At 44.3% G+C, this 11,767-nt stretch overlaps 1 protein-coding gene across 1 annotated transcript; it reads right to left on the reverse strand.

Annotated features, from left to right (window-relative positions):
* Nucleotides 1–9,513: 9,513 nt before the first annotated feature.
* On the reverse strand, nt 9,514–9,972 carry LOC135596472 (uncharacterized). The gene has a single exon (XM_065088516.1). It carries the CDS (start codon nt 9,970–9,972, stop codon nt 9,514–9,516), a length of 459 nt encoding a protein of 152 aa, XP_064944588.1.
* Between the last annotated feature and the right edge of the window lie 1,795 nt (nt 9,973–11,767).

An 11,767-nucleotide genomic window follows, 5' to 3' on the forward strand; every position in this document is an offset into this window, starting at 1 on the left:
ATCACGATGTATCTTACTGAAAATGATGTCAAGACTTGACATCAATTCTCAAGTTTTACATTTCAAATATGAATGATGGTAGCAGTTCAACATAAGATATCAACATGTAAATTTACAATTTAAGCTTTTGATATCTTAACGTAAAGCAAACATTTCAAGTGTTTAGCAATCGTAGCATCATATGACAAGATATCAACAAGTAAAGTTGCTATGCAAGTTTTTGATATTTTATCATGATATGACAATAACATAGTGCAAATATGGCAATAACATAATGCAAATATGACACTCATAGCATCAATTCATATATTTCTTATTCAAATATGACACTCATAGTATCAATTCATATATTTCTTCCCCTTTGTCATCAACAAAAAGGAGAACGATATAAGCAAATTTTAAGCATAAGTGTGATAATTATTCATGTCATAACTAGGTTCATGTCAATTTCCATCAATGAGTGATAGGATACCAATTATGCAAACATCTCAAGGAAAACATGACATGGAGATAGCTTTGAATACTTCTTTCTTTTTATTTGTTATTATCTTTTTGCACAAAGGAGGAAGGCTACCAGCTATTTGTGAGTTTACTTTGAATGAAGTTAAAATCGATAAGAGATTAAATCGTACTTCATTTTTACAAGGATCAAGATATATATGTGAAATAAATCCTTGCAAATAAAAACACTATCATCCATATAAGAAGGAATTTATAAGCAGGAATCATTTCATCAAATCCATTTCTCAAAAAATATTTTTTACATGATAAGTGTATGAAAGATGTATTTGCTAGTTGATTTCATATGTCAAAAATCAATGATGAGAATCAAACTCGATATGACATATGCTTATTAAGTTCGGAAGAGAATAATGTATCGAGAAAATCCGATTGTTAGGATACCGCTAGTTAAGAGAATCCGAAAATGAAATTAACACTTTCATGCATTCAGACAAGACTATATTATAGATTTTCAAATACAATCATGAAGACAAAACATGCTCATTATTATGAAAATTTTTGTATCCAAAATACATAATTTCCAACATGTAATTTTAGGCATGTAATGGCAATCAAGTGATTTGATCATTCAATCAATAAAGTCTGAAAAATAATTTTAACAAGTTTATGCATTTGGACACATTAACATTCCTAATTCTCTTCTAATGAAATCAAATTGTTCTTCGCTTAGAGATTTTGTAAAAATATCAGCTAGTTGATGTTTAGTATTATGGGAATCCAATGACTCATTAACATCATGGCAATACATCAACATCATGGTAACATCATGACACATTAACATCATGGTAATGACACATCAATTTCATGGCTATATTACTTTCTCAAATCATATTTATCATGGAAATCAAGACACAAGGTTTTCAAAGTAGGCATTATAGAAACATTTAATTTCAACGTGAAATCCGACAATGAGTAACGAGATTAAATAACGTAACCCTGCATATTCCACCAATTAATACATCAAGTAACCATATTAAAGATTAGTAGTCATCAAGGCATTGTGATCAAGGTGAGTAACATAAAGAGTTTACAACAACATAATTGTTACAACAAGAGGTGATTGTGTCCACATATACAAGCTTATTCAGGAGGTGAAAAATTAAAATGCCTAAATAAAGAGTCAAATTATCGATGAATTTGCTGCAGCTCAGATAGGATTTGATCTTATCGATGTTCAAGCCGATCTTGTCTTTGTTTAAATCAATCCATCTGAATCCCAATGTCTTCGATAGATGATGCAGGAGCTTGCTCAAATGGATGTGTTTCCTCAAAGGGACAGATCGGAGGAGATTGAGTACCCCTAAAGACTGGTGTTTCGGGTTCTGGTTCAGGTTAAGGGGGATCGGTTCTTCTAGGCATTCTAACCCAATTACTGTTTCTATAAAAACATCTCAATCGGTGAAGTAGATTTTTATTTATTATGCTAAACCTGTCTACTTTCATCGCTTCTTCGTCGGGTGGTATTGGAATATCGTAGGCTTTAAGTATTCTAGTGATTATACCACCATATGGAAGCATCATGTCTTTTTCAGATAGTTCTATTATGTTTTGTTGGATAAGGTAACCAAAACAGATGTTATGTCCTTTCATGATCCAATACATGGTTCCTAATTCCATTTGACTTACTTCATCATGATGGTATTGTTTAGGGAGAATGATGCTAGTTAGGATATGATGAAGTACCTTAGTGTTTAGTGGTAGTAGATGTTCATAGCTTTTAGGAGCTATCACTAAGTTGGTATTACCGAAAATTATTCCTAAGGCTTCAACATATGTTGTCCCAACTGTTTCATTATCCCACGATCCTCTAAAATAAAGACCTCTATTTTTTACGAGAATACCTATCATGTCGCAAATGAATATATCTGTAATGGAGATGTATTGTCCTAAGAGATAGGTAGACACTCTTTCTTCTTCATCTACTTGTAGATTGTTGTAAAACAATCTAACAAGTCTTGGATAGATGGGTTCACTAATTTGTAAAATTGGGAGTAGATCTAAGTTTGCAAACTATTGGATTATCTCTAAGTCTCTTAGTTCATCTAGATCTATATGTTTTCCCTTATTGACATTTCTAAATTCGAAGGAAGAAAAATTTTCAGCATGATATTTTGAATCAAAAAGGGTAAGATCAAAGTCTTCTTCTAATCTCCTCTTCCCTTTGTCCCTAGAGGATCTTGTAAAGCCCATAACTACTGCTATTTAAGAAGATAATAATGAGCAAGAGTAAATGACTTAAAAATAGAATTTAAAGGTTTCTTAGAGAATACCTTAAGTGAGATCCTTAAGAGAATGAGAGATTGCTAATCTTTTGCTTCGAAATGAAGAGTATTTGGGATACTAAGATGAGAGAAATGGAGGTGGAGAAGCTTTGGTGGTGTAAAGAGGGGAAGGGAGTGAGTTGGGGTTGGTTCCACCATCGGCCCTAGCTCGGTTTAAAAGGGGGCAAGATTGCGGGCGGTTGCACTGCAGGCTGGGGCGATGCAACTGCTTGCAACCCGTGACAGTCGATAGTGCTATCGCCAGTTGGGCGGTGCCACCGCCTACAGGCGGTGCCACCGCCTACAGGCGGTGAGCACTTGTTTGGGGGCTGGATAGGCTGATTTGGATGTTTTTAACTTGAGGAGAGTTTTCATTTGTGGAGCAATCAACTTTATTTTCGTAATTACGTAAGAGTTTCCATTTCAAGATGAGAAATTTCGTACGTTCAAGATAAATCTTGTGACACGCATATTCCACTTTTAAATGTCGCACATAATTTTAGACATGTTCATGACTTATTATCCAAGTTGGTAAGCTTCGCAAGTTTATGACAAACTTTGCTTGCAAGACGTAAGTTCATGATATAGTTGGATCCGATGGTAAAGAAGAAATCAATTTGATGAGTTCAGAAATACGAAGGGTATGTGAAGGGAGAATTATGAGTTTCAAAATCTGAGGGATTAAATAGGATTGTATTAGTATCACTCTGCAATATTAATTTTCTAATCCTCTTTTTACTATTTAGGCTAGAGAGCATTACGTGTTCTTTTGGATCTCGAGTCATGAATATCGAGTACCCAAAAAGCAAGATATTATCTCTTGCTCCTAGCTTTTGATGGTGTATGTCTTTATAAGAAAGGATACTTTTTAGGTACACATTTGCTTTTGGGTGCCTCAAAAACTGATCTATATTGTTTATCATGTTGCATAGAGTTTATCATGGTTCCTTTAGGAACCCAAATTAATTTGTTCGGATTAATTTTCTTGAATGGATACTGATGCGTTTTGTGTCCATATTTGCAACAAAAGTTGCATTTGTTTTGGCGTCGAACATGTAAGATGGGGCCTTTTATGAAGGTGGTTGGATTTTGGTGAGGACTTCTCACAAATCCGATTCCACTTCTTTTGGGAACGTGATCCTTATTTGTAAGGATCATGTTCAAAGACTTGCTACTAACCTCAAATTTCTTCAAGGCGTGCTTAAGTAGCAAGCTCTCCTTTTGGAGAGTTTCTAGATCATGGCATTTTTCACATTGAGCTAAACTATCATGATATTCAGTTTTTAATTTATCAAAATTGCTAACAAGACTATCATGCTTATTTTTCAGTAATTTATATTTTTTACTAATTATTTTACATTCATCAAATAAGTCATGGAAGGCATTTAATAATTCATCAAATGATAAATCTACATCAATTAAATTTGTTACCTCTTCTCCGATGGCCATTAAGGCGTAATGAGCAACTTGCTCGGTGTTGGACTCCTCTTCTTCGGATGCGCTCGAGTCATCCCATGTTGCTTTAAGTGTCTTCTTCTTTGATGTTCTCTTCTTGGCTTGGGGACAATCACTTTTGTAGTATCCCGACTTTTTGCACTCGTAGTAAATAACTTGGTCCTTTTTGGGTTCAAGTTTATTTTTTGTCACTTTTAAACTTGTTTCTCTTAATGAATTTTTTGAATTTCCTTGTTAGAAGTGCCAAGTCATCGTCACAGTCCTCATCACTTGAGTTTTCTCTCAAGTAGTCATCTAAAGTTCTAAGTGTCATATCCTTCTTGTTCTTTGGAAGGATGTGTTCTTGCTCTTCATGAGCCTTGCAAGTCATTTCATAGGTCACTAATGGCCCAAATAGTTCTTCAAGAGGGAAGTTATTTAAATCTTTAGCCTCTTGAATAGTAGTGACTTTAGGGTCCCAACTCTTAGGAAGAGATCTTAGAATCTTATTTACGAGCTCAAAATCCGAAAAACTTTTGCCGAGTCGTTTTAGACTATTGACTACATCCGTGAAACGGGTGTACATGTCGCCAATAGTCTCATTCGGTTTCATTCGGAAAAGTTCAAAAGAATGTATCAAAAGATTGATTTTTGACTCTTTCACTCTACTTGTGCCTTCATGAGTCACTTCGAGTGTATGTCAAATATCAAACGTGGTTTCATAAATCGAAACATGATTGAACTCATTTTTATCAAGCGCACAAAATAAGGCATTCATAGCCTTTGCATTAAGAGCGAAAGTCTTCTTCTCCAATTCATTCTAATCGATCATTGGAAGAAAAGACTTCGAAAATCCATTTTCGACAAGATTCCAAAGTTCAAAATCCATTGAAATAAGGAAGATCCTCATTCGGGTCTTCCAATAGGTGTAGTCCGTCCCATTGAACATGGGTGGACATGTAATAGAGTGGCTCTCTTGGTTTCCGGCGTATGCCATCTCTCTTGGGTTTTAATCCGTTTGAGAGTTAATCCTGCTCTGCTACCAATTGTTAGGATCAAGAGCACTAAGAGAGGGGGGGGGGGTGAATTAGTGCAGCGGAAAACTTTCGACGTAAACTATGTTCGTACGATGAAATTGTTTCCGACGTAAAATTGTTTTCGGAAACTTAACTTGAAAGCAAGTTCGTAAAGGAGTGCAGCAAAAGTAAAGAGGAAGTAAAGCATATATGGAGGTTTGTAGTAAGGTAAGCAGCAAGAATAAATGCAAACCAGAGAGCACCGTAATTTTAGAGTGGTTCGGTCAATCTTGACCTATATCCACTTTTGGCTTCCTCCTCCGACGAGGTCACCGATATCCACTAGAGGTCTTCCTTCAATAGGCGAAGGCCAACCACCCTTTTATAGTTTCACTCCTTTTGATGGGCTTAGGAGACAACCCTTACAAAATTTTCTTTCCTCTCTTGATAGATCAAAATTTGGAAGAAAAGAGGAAGGAGAACTTTTAACTCATACAACACTTTTGAGCTCTAAAAATCACAGAGTAAGATTGGATTTTCAGTGCCCTTTCATGCAGGAAAAGGTGGGGTACATATAGGCACCAAACTGGTTTGAATTTGGAGCTCAAAAATGTCACATCTCGGATTTCTGGGGTCCTGGCGGTACTACCGCCTGACTGGGGCGGTACAACCGCCTGACAAGGGTGGTTGCACCGCCTAGTCTCGCTCGGAGACTGAGCCCAAGCGGTGCCACCGCCTAACTGGGGCGGTTGCACCGCCTAGCAGAGCTCGGAGACCGAGCTCAAGCGGTTCCACCGCCTGTCAGGGGAGGTTGCACTGCCTAGCCTAGCTTGGAGACTGAGCCCTGGGCAGTGCCACCGCCGACCCAGGCGGTGCCACCGCTGGCCAAGAAATCTGGGTCCGAATGGGTTGATCCATTCGGCCCAATTTGGGTCTGTCAAGGGTCCAATTGCCCCAAGATTAAGTTAATAGGATCACCTCCTATTTCTAACTTAATTATCGTGTTAACTATGATGTTTCTTAAGTCATTTACTGCAACTTGCTCCGGTGCGTCAATCGCTTCTTCCGGCGAGCTTCCGGCGAACTTCCGTCGATTATCCGATGAACCCTCGGTGATGCTCCAGCGGACCTCCGGCAAACTCTTGGACTTGTGACGATCCACTTGGCGAGTTCCGACAAGCTTCTTTTGGCAAGCTCCTAGACTTCTCGGATTTGTTCCCGCAGAACCTCCGACGACCGTCCGGACTTCCGTCGAACTCTCGAACTCCCAACGTGATCATAGTCTTGACTCCGGCGTAACTACTGTTGTCTGTCTTACTTTCATCATAGTTAATCCTGCATACTTATCTCAACATATGGATTAGATAACAAATGACAATTGACAATTGACTTCATCATCAAAATTTGAGATTCAACAGCTTCTCAGTGATGGATGACAGCGGCTCGGCCTCCAACCACTTGGTGAAGTAATCCACTCCGATGATGAGGAATTTCCTCTGCCCCAAAGCCGGTGGGAAGGCGCCAAGGAGGTCCATCCCCCATTGTGCGAAGGGTCATGCGTTATCCAAGGGGGTTAGGGGACCGCGGGTTGATGAGTGCCCAAGCATGCTTCTAACACTGTAGGCATCGTTGTACGTAGGCCATGGTGTCCCGACGCATAGTCGGCTAGTAGTACCCTTGTCGGAGGACTTTGAAGACTAAGGTCTGACCGCCAATGTGCTCCTCACAGATTCCTTCGTGAACCTTGGCTAACATCGATTGGGCTTCCACGGGGTCCAAGCAGCGTAGGAGAGGTTGGGTGAATGCCCTCTGATAAAGTCGCTCATTCATCTAACAATACCATGCTTGTGTGCGCCGGAGCCGTCGGGAGGACATCTTGTCGGTTGGAAGCATCCTGTCCCTTTTGTAGTAGAGGATTTCTTCTACCCAGGCTGGGGTTGCACTTCTGGTGGCCACCTCTTTGGCCGCAATGGTTCGGTAAGTAAGTTGTTCGACTTCTGGAGGCAATTTGGCATCCAGAGCCAAGGCGAGCTTTGCCAAAGCATCGGCTTGTGCGTTTTGTGCCTATGACACCCTTGTTATAGTGAAGCGCGGGAAGCAGCTAATGAGTTTCTTTGCTTCAAACAGGTATTTTGTCATGACGGCATCTCGAGTTTCATAGTCTCCATTGATATGGCCGACCATTAGTTGGGAGTCGGTGAAAACTTCGATGTTTCTGACTTGGAGCTCGCGGGCCAACTTGAGGCCGAATACGAGCGCCTCGTATTTGGCTTCGTTGTTGGTAGCCTTAAACCCGAAATGGAGCGTGTGACTAAACATCCGGCCATCGAGGCTTTTAAGGACGAGGCTGGCCCCGCCCCCTTTTGCGTTTGTCGAGTCGTCGACATGTAAGCTCCACCATTGCTCAGCATGCTCGCCGTTGTTGTTGCTAAGGGGAGTTAATTTCGAGATGAAGTCGACGATTGCCTGGGCCTTGACGACCATCCTCGGGATATATTGTATGTCGAATTCTCCAAGCTTAGCTAACCACTTGAGCATTCGTCCAGACACGTCGAATCTGAATAAGATTTGTCACAATTGTTGGTCAGTTATTACTTTAATCGGGTGGGCCTGGAAGTAGGGTCGTAGTTTCCTAGCTGTCTAAACGAGTTCATAGAGCCAGTTTTTCCACCGGTTGGTATCGCGTCTCGGGACCGCTGAAGACATGGCTCAAGTAGTAGATTGGTTGCTGCACTCCCAAATCTTCTCAGGTTAGGATAGAACTAATGGCGTGTTCGAAAGCCACAAGGTGGAGGCTGAGTGGTTCTCCCGAGGTGACCGTAGCAAGTCAGGGTAGGTGCGCCAGGTGCTCCTTTAGTCACTCATAGGCCTCTTGACATTCCGACATCCATTCGAAGTTCTTCGAGCTTTTTAGGATGCAGAAGAAGGGGAGACATTTGTCTCCTGATCGAGATAGGAATCGGGCCAGGGCGGCGAGCCTCCCGGTCAAGCGTTATATCTCCTTTACCGAACGGGGAGGCTGCATGTTGATGATAGCTTGAACTTTTTCTGGGTTGGCATCTATTCCCCTTTGGTGGACGATGAAGCTGAGGAATTTTCCTGAGCTGACCCCGAAGACATACTTAGCGGGGTTGAGGCGCATGCCACACTCCCACAATGTTCTGAATGTCTCATTAAGGTCCATCAGGTGGGTTCGGGTGGACTTGCTCTTGACGATCATGTCGTCAACATGCACCTCCATGTTTCTCCCAATATGGCGGGCGAACACCTTGTTCATCATCCTTTGATAGGTTGCTCCAGCATTCTTCAACCCGAACGGCATGATTGTGTAGAAGTAAACTCCCCGGTTTATTATGAAATATGTGTTCCTGGTCTTCTGGTGCCATCTTGATTTGGTTGTACCCCGAGAATGCATCCAAGAATGTGAGGAGCTCGTGGCCTGAAGTTGCGTCGACCAACTGGTTGATCCTTGGTAGTGGGTAGCCGTCTTTCGGGTATGCTCGGTTGAGATCGGTATAGTTAACACACATTCTCCAACTTCCATTTGGCTCTTTAATGATAACTACATTCGACAACCATCGAGGATATTTTGCTTCTGCGATGAATCCTACCGCCAAGAGTCATTCTATATCGTCGTCTACTGCCTTTTGTTAGTCGGGTGCTAGCTCTCGGGGTCGATGCTTCACCGGTCGCACTTGGGGACTAATGTTCAGGTGGTGTTGTGCGACCATTCGGTCGATCCCGGGCATGTTCGCTAGTGACCAGGCAAAGACGTCAGCGTTTTCAACTAGCAGGTTGATGAGTTGCTCTCTTTCTTCCTCTGGTAGCCCCGACCTTGACGACCCTATCTGGTCGATTGTGACATAGCGAGACTTCTTAGGCGTGCTCAATCGGTTTGGGGCATTGGGTTGGCTTGGTGATGTCCCGAGGGTCAGCGACGGGATGCTCACGCCTCAGCTTCTTGGGTAATGTGACAGTCGCCAAGTAACATTATCGAGATTCCCGAGGATCGCTCCTTGCTTCTCCGACCCCTGCTCGGGTCGGGAATTTTATCGCTTGGTGGTATGTGGAGATGATCGCTCTAAGCTTGTTGAGGGTTGGTCTGCACAGGATGGCGTTGTATGCCAAGGGGAGTTCCACCACCATGAAGGTTATCATGACCGTCTTGACCCGCGAGTCCTCGCCCAAGGTAACCGGTAGGACGGTTGTGCCGAGTGACGAAATGGAATCTCCTATAAATCTGGTAAGCGCCGAATAAATCGGGGTGAGGTCTTCCTTGGTCAGGCCGAGCTTCTGGAAGGCGTCGAAGTATAGGACATCGGTTGAATCCCGGTGTCCACCATGATCCTTTTAACCCGAGCATTAGCAATCCTGGCCAAGATGACTAGCACGTCATCATGCTCCGGGTACTCGGTTTCTCCCACCGGGAAGGTGATCCCGGGCACTTGGGATTGCCTCAAGCGTTTTTCAATGATTGCCCGGGCATAAGCTTTTCGTCTTGCCATGCTATCAACCCCTAACGCCGGACCACCACTGATCACATCAATCTGCTTTCCGATCGGACCCGACGGACGGGGTGATGGTTCGCGGGGCCTCCCGATGTAGCAACTCATATGCCCCCGGCATATGAGTTCTTCGATCTGGTTCTTGAGGTCGTGACACTCCTCGGTGTCGTGTTCGTAGTCGCGATGAAATAGGTAGTACTTCGAGCGATCTCTGAGCTCGCGCGGTGCCTTCATCGAGTTGGGGGCCTTCAAGAGTCCCTTCTCCTTGATCTACAGGGCTATCTCCATCCTGAAGGAGTTCAAAGGCAGGAATGGGAGCCTCGAGGGTGGTGCATTGGGTCGGTCGATCCTCCTCTGGTGAGGTCGGGCTTAGTCTTAGTTCAGTCCTAGGTGTGCAAGATCATCCACGTCGACGCTCGGGCGGTTGGGATCATCATCTGGTGAGGTTGGGCTTCGGCTCTGGCTTCTAAGTCCGAAAGCTCTCCTTAGCGGTGTTGGGGCCTACCCTCGGGTTTGTTATGTTCGCGACCTCTTTTGCTCCTCACGCTTTCTCGCCATCAAAGCTTCAGTAGCTACATATTGGTTGGCGCGCTAAAGCATTTCGGGGATAGCCATCGGTGGCCGCTTAACCAGCGACCATAAGAATCTGGAAGGCCGAAGCCCCATCAAGAACGTCTGCATTATTAAAGAGGGAGGAGCATCGGGCAGCCCCCGGATTTCAGTAGCGAAGCGGGTCACAAAATGAGAAAGCGGCTCGTCGTCCTTTTGGCTGAGGCCGAGGAGCAGAATTGCATATGGCTTCGGTCACACGCTGGCCAGGAAGTTGAGTTAGAATTCTTTGGCCAACTGGTCTTAGGTGGCGATCGAAGCTGCCCTAAGTCGACTGTACCACATCCAAGCCAGGCCCCGAAGCAAGGTTGGGAATGCTCTGCGCATGAGAGCGTCCGAAGTGCTGTATAGAGCTATCTGGGCTCGAAAGGCGGCGACATGTTCCGTCAGGTTGGAGCTGCCATCATAAGCTTCGAGAATCGGGAGGCGGAAGCTCGGTGGGATTGGCTTGTCTTGAATTTCAGGCGTGAAAGGTGATTCTCGTGAAGAGGCCTCACTAAGCTCTTCTTTGGACTTGTGGAACCCTCATTGAACCTCATCTAGACGCTAATCTACCGAGCACAGTTGCGCCCGGAGAGAATCTGCCAAGTCGGACAATAGCGTGTCAGGCTCGGGACTGTCAGAGGCTTCGCACGCTGTGCATGGGGATTGACCTATGATTCAACCGTCGCTCGGGCGAGGATATGATGTCCATTGTCATGAACTACCGGGGAATCAGAGGCGGTGCCAGTGAGGGTGGAGGCTGTGCGGGTGTAGTAGGCGAAAATTCCCACTACGGCATGGCGAGTGCATTGGGAGTTGTCCCGGGGGGGGGGGGGGGGGGGGACACGAGGGGGATGATGGTTTGCATCATCCCCGTTAGAACTTGAACTTGGTATGTCAGGTAGAGGAACACCTCGGTAGAGATAGAAGGTTGAGCAGTAGCCATTCCCGAGGGTGATAACCCCGGGTTCATGAACAGTCGCCAATAGCGCCCCGGGGGTCGTTCGCCTCTAGCTCAAGGGGAGGCAGGAGTTGTTCCCCCAGCCTGAGGGTCAAGTGGGTCGAGAGGCACTCATTGCCCAATTGTTTGACATTGTTGCCCGACTGGGAACGATCTTACGACATTAGGCCCTCTTTCTAGCGCCAAAATGATAGTGATCCTTTACACCATGGCAGAGGGAGTCAGTACGACTTGGTTCGGTCCCGGGTGCGCAAGATCGTCCACGTCGACGCTCGAGCGACAGGGATCATCAACTAGTGAGGTCGGGCTTTGGCTTTGGCTTCTAAGTCGTGAAGCTCTCCTTGGCGAGCTGCTTGCCTCTCTATCTCCGATCCTTGCACACAGGTCAGGGTCGAGAAGGGGGCTCCCGATTTCGACCCCTTTGAAGATCTAGTTAACATGGGGTGGAAAATGAGCAAAAGACCATCTATTATCGGC

Source organism: Musa acuminata, chromosome BXJ1-11, assembly GCF_036884655.1.
Source record: "Musa acuminata AAA Group cultivar baxijiao chromosome BXJ1-11, Cavendish_Baxijiao_AAA, whole genome shotgun sequence".
In the NCBI taxonomy this organism is placed as follows: domain Eukaryota; kingdom Viridiplantae; phylum Streptophyta; class Magnoliopsida; order Zingiberales; family Musaceae; genus Musa; species Musa acuminata.